The sequence below is a fragment of the Halichoerus grypus genome, chromosome 5 (genome assembly GCF_964656455.1).
Source record: "Halichoerus grypus chromosome 5, mHalGry1.hap1.1, whole genome shotgun sequence".
In the NCBI taxonomy this organism is placed as follows: Eukaryota; Metazoa; Chordata; class Mammalia; order Carnivora; family Phocidae; genus Halichoerus; species Halichoerus grypus.
This window is the reverse complement of record NC_135716.1, coordinates 102487709-102509160: the sequence shown is the minus strand read 5'-3', so window position 1 is coordinate 102509160 and position 21452 is coordinate 102487709. Positions and strand designations below refer to the sequence as shown.

Genomic DNA, 21452 nt, shown 5'->3' with positions numbered 1-21452 from the left:
ATATTAGTATATGTGATAATTTTTGTTAATAGTCACAGATACATTATTAGCCAGATAATAATTGCTTTTCTCCTACAACTTTTCATTGTAATTGACACAGGAATTTAACAGCCAGATAACTTTGAGAATCTTTTTCCTTGGCTGTTTACCAATCATTCATCTATGCAGTCAGCAAATATTAAAGCAAAGTAATATGCTAGTTCTCTGGATAAAAGGAAGAGGAATAAAGAGGGAAAACAGACTCGGAGTCTATTCTCAGATAGCTTATAGTTTGGTAAAGAAGATTAATAATACACAAAACATCACATATAAGAAACATATTTCTTTAGTACCTACTATACTCCACTTACGAGGAAGAAAGAAATTGGGCAGCTAGGGGTTGGGGAGAGTGGGACAACTTCCATATGGGAAAATTAGAGGAATGATCCAGAAAGGCTTGGCATAAATGACACAATTAATGATAAAGTATCCAGTTTTTCTTTTAAATATAGAAGTGCTCGATATTCTCTGTTGGTCCCCCAGATCCTAATTACTTACACTTCTCTTTCCTACACTGTGCCCCAAAAATCTGACCCTTAGAGCCCACGTTTATCAGACTCTCTTGCAGGTTCCAATTCAGACAATGGGAAGTTACTACCAAGAGTTCGGAAGGTGGGAAGAGAAGGAGGTCAGGTCGTTTTCCTCACACTTCCCAGGATTATCACAGCTGTCCGGCCCCCTTACCACTACTGCCATTTCTGGAAAACACTTCCACATGGCCCCAGCTTTCAATGAACTCTATACCACTGTTTCTGCCCTTGCCTCCTTAGCCCTAGGGAAATAATGCTCATCACCAGGTTCCCCAGCCTTCTTGTTCACACCTCAGTAGACATTGTTTTTTGCTGGAACACAGTGTGGACTCACAGGGAATGTGAGAAGTTAGAGAAAGACCATATACTTAAAGACCTTAAAACAGTAATTGGCATCTTCCCTTTTCGTATGTACTAAGTTTAAGGATTCAAACAATCAAGACAAAAGATGCAGTTTATAGTCTAGGCTCCTCTACTTAATCAGCCAATCTATATTGTTCAATTAAAGCCACTGGAATATAAACTTCATAAGAGCAAGAACTCGTCTGTTTTGTTCTCCAAGATTTTCATATTTCCTGGAATAAGCCTACACATCCTGGATACACAATAGTTTGTTCAATAAATGGATCTCTGGGATATTAATTTGTTCATCATTATAAGACTTGAGTTCAACACCTGTAAATTGAGAATACCATTATTTGTCCTGTATTTCCTAGAGATTCTTTAAAAAATAATATGTACTTAAACAGTTTTTAAAATGTAACATGTTCACAAATATAAGGTATAATTATTATAGTATTTGAAGGCAATTAAAGGAGAACACATCTTTGAATGGCAAACTTCTAGACAACGTGTCTATCGACACTATAAAATCTAAGAAATGTTGCTGAAGAATCCATTTGTAATTGTTCCAATAATAAATTCCAAAAAAGTTGAGTTTCAGGAGTCTTAAAGTCACTATTCTATAAGAAAAACCCATCAGGAAAAAACATAATAGAAGAAAAAGAAAAATACACTTAGCTAAGCAGTTTCCAGCATGTGCCACTGTAAAAGCAATAGCTTAACAAAATTAAGCAATGTTTTCATAAGATACACCCTGGACACTAAAACTTCTGTTCACATTTGATATTAGAGCTTTATTGTAAAGTATGAGCTGTCTTTGTAGAGGTTTTTGATTGTATATCTAGGAACAAAACTGACATTTAATCTTAAAAATAGCATAGAATTCTCAATAAGTAACTACCATTATCAGAAGATTAATTGAAAAACTAAGCTTCTGGTCTACTCAGACTTCTGAATCTGCCAAAGCATTAACTCTCATCATAGTTTTTTTCAAACATGCCATACAGTTAATGATTCTTTCTCAACTATTTTGTGTGGAAAAGGAAAGCTGCCAAAATGCTTAGAATTTTAGTGTAATTGAAAAATGAATCAGAGATCGAATCTGAGCTATAATTCAAAGGAAAGAATGAGGGAAACCACATAATCATAGACAGAACTGCTACCTACATGAGACTTTACATTTCTCGGTGTCCCAAAATAGGCTTAAGAAATCAGTTTTTAAGAAAATGAATAGTGTTCTTATCTTATTCAAATGTAGTACTATTTGAATGTACTAGCTAATTACCTAGTAATACAGAAAATGCCTAAAATTGATTGAAGCACTAAAATAAAAAGTGCATATTTATCTTATACTTTCTAACAAGGTTTCTTACTAAACGTTAACTACCAATGTAGCTCTATTCAACACAAAATAATGAATAAAAAAATAAAATGGTTAGAAAAAAATGTAACAGACCTTGCCTCCTGCTTCTTTGTTTGATATAGATGATCTATATCCCTTGAATTAATACATGCTAGAAAGTATATTTATTTCATTCATTAAAAAAAATATTAAGTTTCAGTATTACTCTAGACCCTGTGGATACAGCACAGAGCCCTTGCCCTTTTGGACCTTATGTTCCAGAGGAGAAGAGAAAATAAACAAAACATAGTACATCAGAAAGTGATGAAGTGCCATAAAGAGTATAAAGAAGGATAAGGGAGATGTGTCAGAAGATAGGATGCTATATTACAAAGTGTGATCGTGAAAGGTTTCACTGATAAAGAGATATTGAGACAGAGACATGTGAGGAACTGAAGAAATAAAAGATGCAGATCTGTAGGGGACAGCCTTCCAGGCAGGAAGACTAATGCATGTCCAACACCCAAGGCTGGAGCAGGCTTGATGTGTTCAAAGAAAGGATGCCTTGTTGACCAAAGAGAGCAAGGGGGAGAGGAACCATTGATGAGGTCAGAGAAAAAGGGCAGACGGTGGGGTTGGATCTCATACAAGCCTATAGAATACTGAAAGAACTTCAACCTGTACTATAAATGATATGAAAAGCCACCGGATGATTATAAACAAAAAGGTGACATTCCTCATTCACTCATCCATTATTTTAACCAGGTGCTATCTGACAGAAATAGGTTTGCTCTTCTGTGTTTATTTATTTTTTTTAAGATTTTAAGATTTTATTTTATTTGTCAGAGAGAGCAGGGGGAGCAGCAGGCAAAGGGAGAATGTAGGCTCCCTGCTGAGCAAAGAGCCCAATGTGGGACTTGATCCCAGGGCCCTGGGCTGAAGGCAGACACTTAACTGACTGAGCGACCCAGGCGTCCCTGTGTTTAAGGTTTAGAGAACAGACTAACAGATGGGCAGGACAAAAGCAGGGAGATCAATTAAAAGGCTGACACTTACTGTATACTTGCCACTCTTCTAAGAACTAAGTCATATTGTAAACAGAAATGAACTAGGTTATGCCTTAAAAAGATCTCATTTCTAAAAAAACTTACTTAAAACATAATTTAATAGTCTATCACATTCTTATATTCCTTTGAGTGAATAATAATTTTACATTAACTGTGTGTTTACTCTAAAGCTCGAGAAATATAGAAATATGGTGAGATAAGATCATTTTGTCCATAGGATAACCCATAAATACGGCCATTTAGCCAATTTAAAGTTTTGTTTAAAGCACATAATTCATAAATCACAAAAAAAGAAAATTAAAGACTTTTAAACTTTGCTAAGATTCCAAACAGCTCATGTTACTATCTATGTAAAGCTTAAAGTATTAAGTTCCTCTCCCCCTTAACTCCACATAACCCATCAGTCCCCAAGTCCTATCAGTTCTACCGCACATTAACAACCTGAAGAAGACCCTTCTTTCTGTTTCTTCTGTCACGGCCTTGTGTTTACCCTAATACCTTTCATTCGAACTAATGTTTCAACATACCAGGGTTTGGTTTTTTTCTCTCTACCATGTTCTGATTCTACACTGACTCCTTCACAGCTCGCTGCCACACACACACACACACACACACACACACACACACGAGTTTTTAAAAAACAAATCTGAATTCCTCTACTTAAAGAGATATCTCATGACCTATGGTTTAAAGTTCAACCCCTCAGCATGGTGTAAAAGGTTGCCCACAAACAGGCCCTAACACATTCAACCAGGTCATGTCCCAAATGCCCCCAAACCAAATCACATTTCTTAGATCTGCTGTGCTCATTCCAGACTTTCATCTTTTGCTCATGTGCCCTCATCTTTAAATATCTCTTTATTTTTCAACATTTTGAATATAGTAGTTATTCTCTCACTTGAACATTTCTATATCTTTATTATGGACTTAATCATGTCTTATTACAACTATTTATTTATGTCTCTATATCGATTATTTAGGCACAATGTTTGGCAAATAATGTTTATTCTGCTTCAACAGGGAATAGTCAACTACTTAACAAGCACCTAACTTTCAAATGGCATTTGCTAGCCTATAGCTATCCTTGCCCCTTTTCCTCCCAGACACTTCAAGTCTTCACCGCCACCAGGGCCAGCACTCATTCATGTATTTACTAATCTTCAGTGGCTATAAACAGTGTCAAACTTTGTGCTTGGTGCTGCTGCAATATCTAAATTAATAGACTATAAATCCTGCTTTCAAGGAATTTATAGTCTAATGAGAAAGCTATACATTAATAGATAATTATAAGACAACATGATAACAGAGATATGGCAAGAACACGATTTAAAATGGCTTATTCTTTGAGAAGTTAATAAAATGCTGCAGACTAATAATAAAACTTAAAAGGGAAAAATAATAAGGAAGACAAGTATCACCTTTCGCCACGGTAATCAGAGATAACATTTTTAAGAGGGACAAAATAAAATGTGACATTGTATCGTGCACTGTTGGCAGTGGATAATCCAGTGATGCACTAATCAGGAAGCAAAAAACTGAACCAAAATGACAATGTTCCTTTTAGAGGACAAGCTATAATATCCCGTATAACTGGTGCTTCGGATTTCTATAGAGCTCTGAAATCTAAATCCCCCTCGAATGAATCTACATTTAGTTTCTTAAAGGTTTCAACTACAAATCCTGCAAAATATAAAATTATACTAAACTATCAATAAAGTCCCCAAATATAGCCTGTTATCTGCCTATCACACTGCAATGGTGCAGATCACAGTTTGAATGGCAACAGTTTACCACGAGGCTGTTGTATAATAAAGTACAGTGATGTCTAGAGGAGACTGCCAAAACTTCCTGCAGCATCACTGAAGCTTGGTCATAAATAATGTGGCACATTTTTGTGTGTTGACCGTCACCACACTTGTCATACCAACTCAAAGTGCAGCAAGAAAGAATGTAATTACACATCAAACAGCCAAAAACAGATGTTCCTTTCAGACTTGGCTATGGATAACTCTCAAAAAAAAAAAAGAAAAGGATTAACCCAATGTTAGACTTTGATCTACTAGTATATGTGGTCAGTGTTAGACTTAAATATCTCCTAAAAGCAGAAAAATCAAAAGGTGACTATCTTATTTGTCATCACAGCTCTGTAAATAATAACACCAAGTCTAAATAAAATCTGACAACTTTTAAACTTGTACAAGTAACAAAAATTTGTTTTATAAAACTGCTAGTACAAGATACTGTCATTCAAATTCATTGGACTATTTCTGCATGAGAGCCATAAGATCCTTTTTTAGAAATTACTGCACACATATTTAGTTTTCTATATATTAGAGAAATTCAACATGCCCATGAATACAGTGCATTTTTAAAGCAGTGTTGTTGCTGAATCCTAATAGTATATGGGTGTTTAGTGTGTGCCTTGGGATTTTTTTGCTCTAGTTTGCATTGAATTTGTGTTTGTTACAATCAAGTTTTACTTGGACTGTGTTTGAATATCAACCCTATCAAATTTGTACCTCATGTTTGGTATCCACATTTGTTACTTCTCTTAAAATTGTACATAATTCCTGAAATTTAGAAAATAAATAATTTTGATGTCTCACTACATTGCACAATTAATTACAAAACAGATTCCAGACAATGCTCTCAACAATTAAAAGAAGAGCCACAGTTACATTCCCAAATATACATGTTAACTGAGGATTCACAGAACAAGAACAAAACTAAACAACCATGGTACATTCAAAGCTTTGTTGTTTTTCTGTTTTGCTGACTCTGTGCTATTTTGACAGAGTAAGGAATATAATTCCATTCCAGGATGACATTTCATTTTCTTTTTCAGTGTTTGAAGTCTTCTTTAAAATAATACACTATAAGCTGAAGTTCTTTACAAAGCCAGATGTAGGGACGCCTGGGTGGCTCAGTCATTAAGCATCTGCCTTCGCTCAGGTCATGATCCCAGGGTCCTGGGATTGAGCCCCGCATCGGGCTCCCTGCTCGGCGGGAAGCCTGCTTCTCCCTCTCCCTCTGCTGCTCCCCCTGCTTATGCTCTCTCTCTCTCTGATTAATAATAAAATATTTGAAAAAAAAAAAAAAACAAAGCCAGATGTAGCTGCTATGCTAGCTATGTATCTGCTGTTTTCACCTAATTTCAGAAATAATCAACAGAAGTTTATTTTTCACTCATAAAACACTAAGTATTACAAGACACAGATATAAATGTTTTATACATGTTAACTCACTTAATCCTCCAATGACTTTATGAAAGGAGTGCCCCAGGTATCCCATTTTACAGATGAGGAGAAAGACACAGAGACGTTGGGTATGTTGTCCATGATGTCCAATGTGGTTAAGTTCTAAACCCAAAACTTAAACCAGGGCTATCTGGCTCCAGAGTCAGTACTGTTAAGTACAGTGAATGTGGTTAAGAAAGCAAAAACTTGGGGCATCTGGGTGGCTCGGGTCATGATCTCTGGGTCCTGGGATTGAGCCCCATGTTGGGCTCCCTGCTCAGCAAGGAATCTGTTTCTCCCTCTCCTTCTGTCCCTTACCCTGCTCATGCTCTATAGCTCTCGCTCTCTCTCTCCCTCTCAAATAAATAAATAAAATCTTAAAAAAAGGCAAAAACTTCAACATCATCATCACCTTTTTCATTTAACTATTTCTGCTCTTTTTAGTTGCTGAATGATAACTTTGCCTTCATCTTTCATTCTCCAAATGAAACAGTGGAAATTAGTTTATGATCTGGGTTCACTCACATCCATTTTTCTGTTCCTAAAGTTTGTATTATATGAAAGATCTTGTAAATATATATAAAATAAGAATAAAATTTATAAGAAATAGTGAATATAGCTTTCTGTTTAGAACCTAGATTGAAAGCATATAATGATAATTTTTAAATATAATGATAGCTTGATTTTTTTTCTTTCTGAATTAAAGAAGATCCATACAGAATTAGAGAAAAGGAAGTACACAACTCTAGCCTCCTTCCATGTGGCAAAAGGGAAATACACATCTACAGCCATAGATAGACATCCTGCTCCACCTAGTGGGGAAAAAGAACTGAACAGCACTGGTAAACTTCACTGTCCAGGGATACAGGTTCACTAAAAGACTGAGATCTAATCGTAGAACTATAGAATGCTTCCCCTCCCCTTGCACTTTACCAATATATTACTGAAGTCTTTACCAAATTTATTTTATCCAATATATAATGTCCATTTTTCAACGAAAGGTTAAAAGGCATACCAAAAGGCTAAAATCACAGTTTGAAGAGACAGAACAAACATCAGAACCACAGTCAGATATGACAAGATTTTGGAATTGTCCAACTAGCAATTTTTAAGTACTACTACTAATATTCTAAAGAAATTATGGAAAAAAACAGACAATATGCAAGAACAGATAGATAATGTAAGCTGAAAGATAGAATTTCTAAGTATGAATCAAAAAGAAATGCTAGAGATTGAAAATGAAGAATGTCTTCGATGGGCTTATTAGTAGAATGACTGCACATGTCTGAGGAAAGAATCTCTGAGCTTGAGGACATGACAATAGAAACTTCCAAAAATGAAAAACAAAGAGAAAAGAAATTGGGGGGAAAAAAAGAACAGAATATCCAAGGAGTGTGGGACAACTACGAAAGATATAACATACATGTAATGGGAATATCAGAAGGAAGAGAGTGAGTAACAAAGAAATAATAGAACAAATAATGACTGAAAATTTGCACAAATTAATGTCAGACACCAAACCAAATATCCAAGAAGCCCAGAGAACCTCAAGCAGCATAAATGCCTAAGAAAAACTACTTCAACTTCAGAAAACCAATAATAAAGAAAAATCCTGAAAGAACCCAGAGTAAGACACCCAAACTATAGAGAAGCAAAGATCAGAATTACATTTGACTTCTCTTCAGAAGCTGCACAGCAAGGAGAGAATGGAATAAAATATTTCAAGTGCTGAGAAAAAACCCACCAACCTAGAAATCTGTAGCCTGCAAAATTATCCTTCAAAGTGAAAGAAAAAGACTTTCTCCGAAAAGCAAACACTGAGGGAATTTGTTGGTGATTGGTCTATCATTCAAGCAATTTAATAAAGAAGTTCTTTTGAGAGAAGAAAAATTATATAGGTCAGAGTTTCAAATGTAGATAATGAAAAGAAGAGCACTGGAGAATAAATAAGTAAAAGTAAAATAAGACTTTTTATTTTTCTTATTCTTAATCTAACTGATCAGTTTGTTTAAAATAATAATAACAAATGTATTTAAATATGTATGCATAAGTATATATATATATATATATACTTTTGAAAAAATGAAACAAATGAAAACAATGATACAAGGTACAGGAGGGAGGAATTAGGAATATTCTGTTTTTATAAGGTACTTGCACTACTGTGAAATAGTATAGTGTGATTTAAAGGTGGACTTGGATTAATTGAAAATTACGGCTGGGGTGCCTGGCTGTCTCAGTCAGAAGAGTGTGTCACTCTTGATCTTGGGGTTGTGAGTTCAAACCCCACGTTGGGTGTAGAGATTACTAAAATAAATAAATAAAATTTCTAAAAAATGTGTATTGCCAACACCAGGGCAACAACTAAAATAAGTTCAAAAAGAAGTATAATTAATAGGCAAAGAGTGAAATGTAATTATATAAAATGCCCAATTTAAACAAAAAAAATGTAGAATTGTAAAAGACAAAAGATGAACAAAAAATAAGGTCAACAAACAGAAAACAGTGCCAAATATGGTGGATATAAATTCAATTATATCTATAATCATTTTAAATATCAATGGTCCAAATATACCTATTAAAAGACAGATTGTCAGAGTGGATCAAAAAACAATGCCCAACTATATGTTCTCTACCAGAAACCTACTTTGACTATAAATACAAATATAGATTAAAAGTAAAGGGATGGAAAAAGATATACCATGGCCATGACTAGTCAAAAGAAAACAAGAATATGTCTATTAATTTCAGACAGAGTAGACTTCAGAGAAAGGAAAGTTATCAGAGGTAAAAAGATATATATATATATATATATATATATATATATATATATATATATATATGAATAAAGGGATCAATTGTCAAAAAGAGATGATAGTCCTTAATGTGTATGTGCCTAATAACAGAACATCAAAATATGTGAGGCAAAACCTGACACAACTGCAAGAAGAAATAGATTAATCCAATATTGTAGTTGGAAACTTTAACATCCTTTCACCAGAAATGGACAGATCCAGCTGCCGAATATTAATAAAGACACAGTTGAACTGAATAGACTATCAATCAACTGGATATAGAGTTGACCCTTGAACAACATGGGAGTGAGGGGTGCTGACCTCCCACACAGTTGAAAATCCATGTATAATTTTGACTCCCTCAAAACATAGCTATTAATAGCTTACTGTTGACCAGAAGCCTTACTGATAACATAAAAAGTTGATTAACACATATTTTGTATGCTATATGTATTATATACTGTATTCTTAACAATAAAGTAAGCTAAAGAAAAAATGTTATTAAGAAAATCATAAAGAAGAGAAAATACATTTACAGTACTGTACTGTATATATCGAAAAAAATCTGCATATAACTGGACCCATGCAGTTCAAACATGTGTTGTTCAAGGATAAACTGTAATTGACATTTATGCAGTACTTCATCCAAAAACAACAGACTACACATTCTTCACAAGCTCACCCTGGAACATTCATCAAGATAGACCACATTCTGGGCCATAAAACATGAACAATTTTAAAACAATAGAATCATATAGTATCTGCTCTTAGAACACAGTGGAATTAAACTAAGAATAACAGAAAGATATCTGGAAGGTTCCAAAATTCCTGAAGAATAAGCAACATAGTTCTAAACAACACGAGTCAACGCTGATATCTCAAAGGAAATGTAAAAGTATCTTTGAACTAAATGAAAATAAAAACACAACTTATCAAAATGTGTGGGATGCAGCAAAAGCAGTTCTCAGAGAAATTCATAGCATTGAATACATATATTAGAATAGGAGAAAAATCTAAAATCAATCACCTAAGCTTCCACCTTAGGACACTAGAAAAAGAAGAGCAAGTTAAATCCAAAGTAAGCAGAAGAAAAGAAATAATAAAAATTAGAGCAGAGACCAGTAAAATGAAAAACAGCAGTGTGTGTGTGTGTGTGTGTGTATGTATTTCAAGTAAAATCATTGCATCTCTAGGTAGGTTAAGAAAATAAGAGAGAAGATGCAACTACTAATATTATAAATGAAAGAGGGGACATCACTATGTATCCCATGGTATAAAAGGATAATACAGGAATACTATGAACAACTCTATGCTCGCAAATGTGATGAACTAGAATGAATAAACCAATTTCTTGAAAGACACAATCTACAAAAACTCATACAACAAGAAATAGATCATTTGAATAGGCTTGTATCTATTAAATAAATCAAATCAATAATTAATAGCCTTCCAAAACAGAAAGCACTGGACCCAGAATAGTTCACTGGTGAATTCTACAAAACATTTATGCAAGCAATTATACCAATCTTCTACATTGTCTTTCAGAAGACAGAAGCAAAGGGAATACTTCCTACCTCATTATATGAGGACACTATTTCCTAAACCAAAGCCAGACAGAGACTTTACAAGAAAACTACAGACCAATGTCTCTCATGAACATAGATGCAAAAATTCCCAGCAAAATATTAGCAAACTGACAATGTATAAAAAATGACAATATATAAAAAGATCTATACACCAAATGAAATTTATCCCTGGTATGTAAGGCTGGGTCAACATTTGAAAATCAATTAATGTAATCTATCACAACAATAGGCCGAAAAGGAAAAACCACATGATCATACAGATAGATGCAGAAAAAACATTTTCCAAAATTGAATATCTATTTATGACAAAAAAAAACTCTCAGCAAACTGGAAATAGAGGGAAACTTACTTAATTTGATAAATTAAAAAAATCTATGTAAAACCTAAAACTAACATCATACTTACTGGTGAGACTTGAAGCTTTCCCACTAAAATCAGGAACAAGGCAAGGATGTCCCCTCTCACCACTGCTTTTCAATATTGTACTGGAAGTCCTAGCTAATGCAATAAGACAAGAAAAGGAAATAAAAGATACAGATATGGAAGGAAGAAATAAAACTATCTTTGTTCATAGATGACATGATTGTCTATATAGAAAATACAAAAGAATAAACAAACAAACACCAAACAAAAACTCCTGGAACTAATCACTAATTAGAGCAAGGTTGCAGGATATAAGCTTTTTTTATACAAAAGCCAGTTGCTTTCCTATATACAACCAATGAACAAGTGATTTTGAGATTAAAAACACAATATCATTTGCATTAAAACTTAAAAAATGGAATAGGTTAAACCTAACAAAATATATATAATATCCATATGAGGAAAATGGCAAAACTTTGATGAAAGATATCAAAGAAAAACTAAGTGAGAGATATTCCATATTCATGGATAAGAAAATCAATATTGTCAAGATGTCAGTTTTCCCAACTTGATCTAGAGATTCAACATTCTCAGTCAAAATCCCAGGAAACTATTTTGTGTATATTGTAAAACTGATTCTAAAGTTTCTAACAAGAAGCAAAAGACCCAGCACACCCAACTCAATATTGAATGAGTAGAACAAAGTTGGGTGGACTAACATTATTTCACTTCAAGATTTATTATAAAGTGACAGTAATCAAGACAGCATGGTATTGTTGGAAAAAACCAAATAGGTCAATGGAACAGAAACAGACCCACATAAGTATAGTTAACTGATCTCTGACAAAGAAGCAAGGCAGTACAACGGAGCAAAGTTGGACTATTCAACAAACGGTGTTGAAAAAACTGGACACCTCACATGTAAAAAAGTGAATCTAAACACAAACCCTTCACAAAAATTAACTCAAAATGGGTCACTGATCTAAATGTAAAATGCAAAACCTAAAACTCTTAGAAGATAATATACAAGAAAAACCTACACGACCTTGGGTATAGTGATGGCTTTTCAGATACACCATCAGAAGCATAATTCATGAAAGAAATAATTGATAAGCTAGACTTCATTAAAATTAAAAACCTCACCTCTGTGAAAGACAGTATCAAGTGAATGAGAAGACAGGTCAGACTGACAGAAAGTATTTGCAAAAGACACATCTGATAAAGTACTGTTATCCAAAATATATAAAAAACACTTAAAACTTACTAAGAAAATTAACAACCTGATTAAAAAATGGGACAGAAGACCTTAACTGAGAGCTTACCAAAGAAGACACACAGATGCAAGGTAAGTATATGAAAAGATGTTCAACATGTAATCAGGGAAATGCAGACTAAAAAAAATGAGATGCTATTACATGCCTATTAGAATGGCCAATATCTAAAATGGCCAAAATGCCAAAAATGTTGAACAGGAAATTTCATTCACTGCTGGTGGGAATGCAAAATGGTTAGCTCTTTTGGAAGACAGTCTGGCAGTTTGTTACAAAACTAAACATATTCTTACCATATCAGCAATCACACATTTTGGTATTTACCCAAAGGAGTTGAAAACTATGTCCACACAAAAACCTGCACACAGATGTTTATGGAAGGTTTATTCTTAATTACCAAAAACTTGAAAGCAACTTGAAAGATATCCTTCAGTAGATGAATGGATAAATAAACTGTGTTACATTCAGACAATGGAATATTATTGAGCACTAAAAAGAAATGAGCTATCAAGCCATGAAGGACATGGAAGAAACATAAATGCATATTACTAAGTGAAAGAAGTCAACCTGAAAAGACTACACCTGTATGATTCCAACTATATGACATTTTGGAAAAGACAAAACTATGGAAACACTAAAAAGATTAGTGGTTGCCAGGATTTAGAAGAGAGGTAAGGATGAAGGCAGAGCAGAGAGGATTTTTAGGGCATGAAATTATTTCACAAGATACTACATTGGTGAATACATGTCATGATACATTAACCAAGATCCATAGAACGTACAACCCAAAACTGAACCCTAATGTAAACTACAGACTTTGGATGATAATGATATGTCAATATAAGTTCACCCATTGCAACAAATGTACAATAGTAGAAGAGGCGTGTGTGTGTGTGTGTGTGTGTGTGTGTGTGCACGTGTACATGCACAGGGGTACATGGAAACTGTCTACTTTTCACTCAATTTTGCTCTGAACCTGTAACAGCTCTAAAAAAAAGTGTATTAATGAATAATTTTAAAAAGACAATAAACAACTCAGATAACCCAAATGTTAAAACTCTTAGAGACTTTAAAACATCTATTATAACTATAAAACACTCGATCTAACAATTTCATGACACACTTTCTTTTTAAGGGCATATGCTACATTCACCGAGATAGACTATACGCTGGGCCATAAAATAATTGTCAATAAATCTAAATGGAATGAGATCATATCAAGTTCCTTTTCAGAGGAAACAGACATCTACACTGAAAACTAGGAAACCTTGTGAGAGGAATTAAAGAAAAGCAAAATAAATGGAAAATTATACCATATTCAGGAAATGGAAAACTCAATGTTTGTTAAAATATGGATTCTTTTCATTTTGATCTGGAGTTTAAATGAAATTCCAATTAAAACCAAATTCTATTTAAATGAAAACTCAATTTTATTTTAGAAATTGACAAGCTTATTCCAAAATTTATATAGAATGCCAATAACCTAAAGGAGCTAACACAATGTTTACAAAGAATTAAAAGTAAGAGCAGTTACCCCACCGAATATCAAAACTTTCTGTTAAACTACAGTAATCAAGATAGTTTGGTATTAGTAAAAAGATAGACAAATCAATAGACTAGGATAATAGTTCAGTAATAGATCTACTCATATGTACTCAAATGGTTTTTGACATAGAAACCACAGCAATCCAATGCATGAAAGTCTTCTTTATAAAGGATGAACGGGATATCCCTGTCCAAAAATAATCAACATTGACTTTTACCTCATACCATACACAAATATTAACTCAAAATGTGGCATAGCCTATGTGTAAAACCTAAAACTACAACGTATCTGATAACAGGAGAACATTTTTGTAATTTTGGTGTAGGTAAAAGTTTCTTAGAACACAAAAAGTGTAAAACATAACAACAAAATTGACAAACTTTATCAAAATGAAAAGCATTCACTCTTTAAAAGGCACTGTTAACGAAATAAAAAGGTAAGCCATATGCTGGAAAATTATTGGCAAAACTCTATCAAAGTACAAAGGATTTATAAAAAAAACTCTTGAAACTCCATATTCAAAACTTAGCAGCCAATTTTTTTAAATGGGCAAAAGACACCTCACAGAAGAAGATGCAGAAATAGCCAATGAGCACCTGAAAAAAAATTCTTGACATCATCAGTTTTGAAGGAAACGTAAACTAATACCACAATGAAATACTACTACACAACCACTGAGAATGGCTAAAATTTATTTATTTATTTTTTATTTATTTTTTTTTTTTTAAAGATTTTATTTCTTTATTGGAGAGCGAGCGAGAGAGAAACAGCATGAGAGGGGAGAGGGTCAGAGGGAGAAGCAGGCTCCCTGCTGAGCCGGGAGCCCGATGTGGGACTCGATCCCAGGACCTTGGGATCATGACCTGAGCCGAAGGCAGTCGCTTAACCAACTGAGCCACCCAGGCGCCCCTAGAATGGCTAAAATTTAGAAGACTAACCATATCAAGAGTTGGCAAGGACACAGAGCAACTGAAACTTTCATTCACTGCTGGAGGGAGTGTAAAATGATTTAATGTCACTTTGGAGCACAGCTCAATAGTGTCTTTGATTTTTAAAGTTAAATATGTACTACTAAATAACCAAAGCATTCCATTGCTCAGTATTCAACTAAGACAAACAAAAGTAAATGCCCGCTCAAAATTTATACATGAATGCTCATAGCAGCTTTATATGCAGGAGCCAAAATCTGTAAATGATCCAAATGCCCACTAATAGGATGAATGGATGAACAAATTGTGGTTTATTCATACACTGGAATGCTGCTTAGCAATTTTTAAAAAAGCAAAATAATGATATATATGGGACACGGATAAGTCTCAAAAACATTATGCTGAGTGATAAAAGCTAAGCTAAAGAGAGTATACTCAGTATCATTCTGTTTATTAAATTTAAAAAATAAATAAGCTATAGTGATTTAAAAAAAGTAAATTAGTGATTGCTTGGGAGAAGAAGACATGAATTTTAAAAATCCATGAGGAAACTTTTGGGTGTGATGGTCATGTTTATTTTCTTGATGATGATGGTGGTTTCAGAGGTGTAAACATATTTCACAACTGATCAAATGATACACTTTTAATATTTTCAGTTTACTGTACTTCAATTATATCTCAATAAATAGATTTTTAAAATCTCAAGTGTTATTAGGTAAATGCATCTAGACTGGGAAAAGTCTACCTCCATCCTGTTATGTTGTTCTATAGGAAAACCATGTCTACCAACATCATTTTTTAAAAAGCATATACCTTGGAAAATATACATAGTAAAAAGATACACAGGCATCAGAAAGTGGTAATCAAATTCTTACTGGAATATTTGAGATAGCTATTATTACCTTAAGGTAAGTTTTCTGGTCTTGTAAAACCACTGAAATTGTGTAGCTTTTATAAACTATTATTCATTGATTTCTCCCAAGAAAACTGAATGCCAAAATCATTATGAGAAGTTTGAAAAAATGAAAAATTTCATCAACAAGCTTTTCCACTTAAATTGTCATTATATTCTTCTCATTACTTCAAAAGAAAGAAATAATCTGCCCAAAGGTAGAAAATTGTCGGAAATATAAAAGACTTGTAATAACCTGCTTTGACCATCAAAAAAGAAAAAAAGATCAAAATAACAATGTTTTGAAAACTTGAGTTATAATGGCTACAACTTGATTTGCATAAAGAAATTTCCCTGTTTAAAAGACTACAAAAGTAATTTTATTGATAATGAATACAGGCAATGTAGTTATTTTTTTTAATTTAGCTTTTCCTCACATCTTTGAAGTGCATTATAAAGCTAGAAAAAAAAACCCAAGGTTATGGATTAGTGTTGGTTAGATATTCTGTGCCTGCTTGAAAGTATTCATCTGCCCAGACCATGTCTCCCCTGATAGGTTCTGTACCCAGGTGCTACCTGTTTAGAGAGGGAAAATTTATCTAATCCCCACAAGATACCTTATAAACAAACACAAGCCCAGGAACCAAGTACTTCATTTACAAGATGAAAAGACCACATAAAACCTTTTACTGATACATGGGTCACTGTTGCTCTCCCATATCAAAAATGTATAAGAATATTTGACATGTCATAGTTGTAAAATGATAAAAAAGAACATAAGTAATAAGAAGAAAACTACATGGTAATACATAATTAACACATAATATATAACCATATATACATATATAATACTAGTATTATAAGCACTTTACAGGGGCGCCTGGGTGGCTCAGTTGGTTAAGCGACTGCCTTCGGCTCAGGTCATGATCCTGGAGTCCCTGGATCGAGTCCCACATCGGGCTCCCTGCTCAGCAGGGAGCCTGCTTCTCCCTCTGACCCTCCCCCCTCTCATGTGCTCTCTCTCTCTCATTCTCTCTGTCTCAAATAAATAAATAAAATCTTTAAAAAAAAAAATAAAAAAAAAAATAAGCACTTTACATACATAAGCTCATTTTTTTAATATATATACTTACTGGGGAGATTACATTACTATTCCCATTTGAAGAATGAGAAATTAAAACTTACATAAAGTAAAAATAAATAAATAAATAATAAAACTTATATAAAGTAATTACATAGAGAAATGTATTTAAGCTATTCTGGGATTCAAAATCAGATTTTTCTGATTCTATAATCAATTTTTATATTCACTCCACTATGCTGAAATTATATAATCTGAATTATGATTCTATATATTCATTTTGGCATTTTCATATAAACTAATTTTTCATACTTAAAAAAAATTTCAGTTTTGCTTTTATCTGTTTGATGTTGAATTCTTAGAAGTCTTCAGACTGTAATTCAAATATGGCCACGTTTAGTATTTTTTGCCATTAACAGTAGGCGATATAGGGTAATAAATGTAGGGTGATACAGAGATGATAGAGATGAAATTATATACTAAACAAATTTGCATCTAAATTGGAATGACACCAATTTCAAAGAAGTGATATTTTCCGTTTTCAGAATAATGAATCACTGATCTCTTTATATCATCTTCACCATTACAACTGTTTATCAAACACTAAAACAATGCATATATGGTACCATTCCTATCTCTTATCATTTTTAGTTTAATTTCTACACATTCACTTGCAGAGATTCAAAAGTCTAGATAGATACCATAATGGAAAACAAAATGAAAAGAAAAATATTTGAGTAAATTTTTAGAGAAAGATATATTAACATCATATTCAGATAAGATGAACTAATTTCCCAAAAGGAGTCAGAAAGTTTTATTGTGATTTTAAAATCTGTGTTTGAATTATTTCTTTTCTTCATATTCTTTTTTCAAGTGGGAAATACTAAATTGTTTTTGAAATTCATATACCCATACAATAATATAATTTAGGAAATAAGACTTGAGTTTTATGTATAATGACTATTTGGATAGAGTGATAAAGATAAACCTTATAGTGAAATGTCTGCATTTATTTACTTTTTCAAAACTAATTACACTTCATATTGAATAAATGTTCTTTTTAAAGCTCCATAAGGTTTCATGAAATTCCAAGATGCAAAGCAGCATAATAAACTTATTTTTGCTACTCACTGTCACACTCACTAAAGAATTCATTAATGAGTCTTCTAAAAATTATTTTTCTTAATAATTTAGCAGTTTTTCCAAATAAACAGCTGGAGTTACTCCAGGATTTAGAATGTGGCTTATGGATTAGAAAATTAAGAATTAATCAAAGAATATATATATTAATCTTTTCTTCTAGTACATCTGTCCTTGGTAATTTACTAGAAGCCCTTTTGGCCAGAGGGGTTTTGGTTAGCAGTAGTGAAAACATATGGAAATATTTTAGGGAAATCATTTTTATATATTCTAGGAGTTGATACTGTAATCAGCCTATGAAACACAGAGGCTATTATTACATATTTTAAAATATGTAACATCAGATTCAATTATTTACTTTGAAAAAAGAACATAGTGTGATAGTCTAAAACTATAATTCAAAAACTCTAAACTCTACCCCAGTGAGCGTGAGTATAATATATGGGAAAGAAAGTGGAGTACAGTCTGTGCATGGGGGATGGGGAGGAGGTGGCAAAGGAAGGCCTGTTTGAAAAAGAAATCTAATCAACATGTACATATAACAAATATCTTTCAGGGCAGTAAGTTTTGAGAATATTAATAATTTGTATTTTTAATACATATTAATTAACCAATGTTAATTTTTTCCTCTTCTGTTTTTCCTTTTTTTAAAAGAATTATTTCATTTATTTATTTGAGAGAGAGAGAGTGTGTGAGCATGGGGGGAGGGGCAGGGGGCAGAGAGAGAAAATCTCAAGCAGACTCCATGCTGAGTGTGAAGCCATACTTGGGGCTCGATCCCACGACCTTGAGATCATGACCTGAGCCAATATCAGGAGTCAGTTGCTCAATCAACTGAGCCACCCAGGCGCCCCTTCCATATTTCCTCTTTATATAGTCTTATCATCATTTATGATGAACACAGTTTTTTTTTTAAAGATTTTATTTATTTATTTGAGAGAGAGAGAGCACAAGCAGGGGGAAGGGCAGAGGCAGAGGGAGAAGCAGGCTCCCCACTGAGCAGGGAGCCCGATGTGGGACTCAATCCCAGGACCCCAGGATCATGACCTGAGCCAAAGGCAGATGCTTAACTGACTGAGCCACCCAGGTATCCCTATGATGAACAAAGTTTAATTCCCATTGCTTAAGTTCCATAGCTCTGTAACTATGTATAGCAATAGACTGAACTAATATATGAAATGAAACCATCCACTGATAGAGTTTATCTGTATTACTCATTTATGTTTCCAGAAAAAAAGGTTGTGTGTATTACAAAAATAAATTTAGTCTGTGAAACTGATATTCATAGTTTAATTTTAAAATAGAACTTTGCTAGACTAGAAATTAAGTAAATTTGTTTATAATATTCATCTAATAAATAAATATTTATTATCATTTGTGTGCAACCAATACATGATATTGGAAGATCTGAAAGTATATTATTATATATTGCCTGAATGAGTTTATCATTTAGTTTAGTATGATACAATGTGTTAAAAACATTTTGTTTGGAGTCAAAGTTGAGACAAGTTGAGAAAAATCAGAAACAAACAGAATATCAATTAAATAATCTGAAAGTGTCATAAATGCTAATTATATTTAAAATTATGCCATAGGTTATGTATATAAGTACAGGAATGCAATATTCTCCTGCACCGAATGTACATTGTTCTTTCTATGAAAAATAGTCTGTATGTATGCATATATATGTGTGTGTGTATATTCACTAATTAACCAAATACAGAAAATCTTCCACGTAAACCTTGCCTATTAATTTGTAATATATTACAGAGCTTTACTTTATTATACTTTGAAAAATAAATTACTCAGAAATTGTATAAAACCAGATCAGAGTACTGAATAATGTCTCAGGAGGGCATCCCTTTATGAGATCAGGACTCAGGTCTGTTGGTTCTGTTAATAATTGACTAAATGAAAATTAAAGGACAAACTACCAGACCCAATGATTGAAGGTTTAAAAGAATGTGATTATCATAATTGGTGAATTATAATTGGAAGGAAACTTTTTACTATGACCTTCACATTATTTTAAAAAGTGATTTTAAAGACATAAGTTCAGCTTTTGCAATATGATCTCTATTTTATACCTTGGAAACATTAACAAGGAACAGAGAAAGGCAGAATATCTGACTTGTACATTTCCCTAAATTAATCTCCCAGAGAAGGAGTGAAGAAAATGTTCTTTTCCCCAAAGAAAATAATGCAAAGTACCAAGAGTGAAGCCATTTGCCCTTCCCAGGAGAATAGCATGCCTGCGTTCAAATCAACCAATCTCTGTAATGTTTCCCAGTCCTTACAGCCACCATTGTCTACTCATTCTCTTACTGAACAATAGAAAACATCACCGCTACACCCGCAGGGGAAGAAAGTAGGTCACCCTTTCGTTTTCAACATTGCTTTATAACATATATTGATTGTTACTGTTATTAACTCAGTTCATCTGATTTAACAACATTCAGCTTCAAATAAAATTTGATTTATTTTTACCTCAAAAACCTCTTCATCCAGAATCCTTGTTCCAAAAACCATGATTCCATTGGTGTCAACGATTGCTCTCTCACTTCTATCAAGTGGCTTTGTGGTTTTCTTCTTACAATCAACAATCATTGTCACAGTTTTCTTCTCCACGCTGATTGCTACCCGATGCCACCTAAAAAAGCCAAGGAATTCTTTTGTAAGCTTCAAAGACATCGTTGCCACATCATTATTCATGTTAAAATACAATGTACTTTCAATTGTGAAAGTGAGCTGAAATAGTACAAAATGTAGGCTCATTTTTTAATCAATCAGTTAACAGGTGACTGCTTACTGTTTACCCAGAGGAGTGTTAGGTACTGAAAAGAACACAAACAGTATAAAATGCACACCAGGGGTGGCTGCCTATGCTGATAAGGAAGTGCCCATCCTTTGCTTCACTTTGTGCAGTTGCAACAAAAGCTTAATCTCACCATGTCCTGATGAGCATATTTGATAAGATCAGGGGTGGGATATGGGGTAAGTAATAGTTCCTATGTACGTAAATGCTTTCTTCCAAATGGAATTCCACTTAATTTTTTCCTTTTTTCTCTAGAGATCCCCTGAGATGAACTGTAAAAGGGTATGTCTCCTAATTGAATGACTGCTCCATCTGGAACAACTGAACGTCCTAATTGTACAACACAATGTGCTTCTGTCTTTATTCACATTTATTTCAAGTGCTTTCGTTTTCTTTTTCCACTTTAATTTCAAGACAGTTATAGATCACTACTGTGGGCAGGATCCAAAACTGAGACACAATACCTTTCCTTCTTTCC

The 21452-nt window shown here is 33.5% G+C and overlaps 1 protein-coding gene across 2 annotated transcripts in view; it reads right to left on the bottom strand.

Annotated features, from left to right (window-relative positions):
• COL11A1 (collagen type XI alpha 1 chain) overlaps positions 1 to 21452 on the bottom strand; it is a 202299-nt gene that overhangs the window by 149886 nt on the left and 30961 nt on the right. For both annotated transcript variants that reach the window (XM_078072675.1, XM_078072676.1), the window contains exon 4: positions 20647 to 20809. In XM_078072675.1, coding sequence (XP_077928801.1) covers positions 20647 to 20809 — 163 coding nt within the window. The remainder of the gene's footprint in view (positions 1 to 20646; positions 20810 to 21452) is intronic.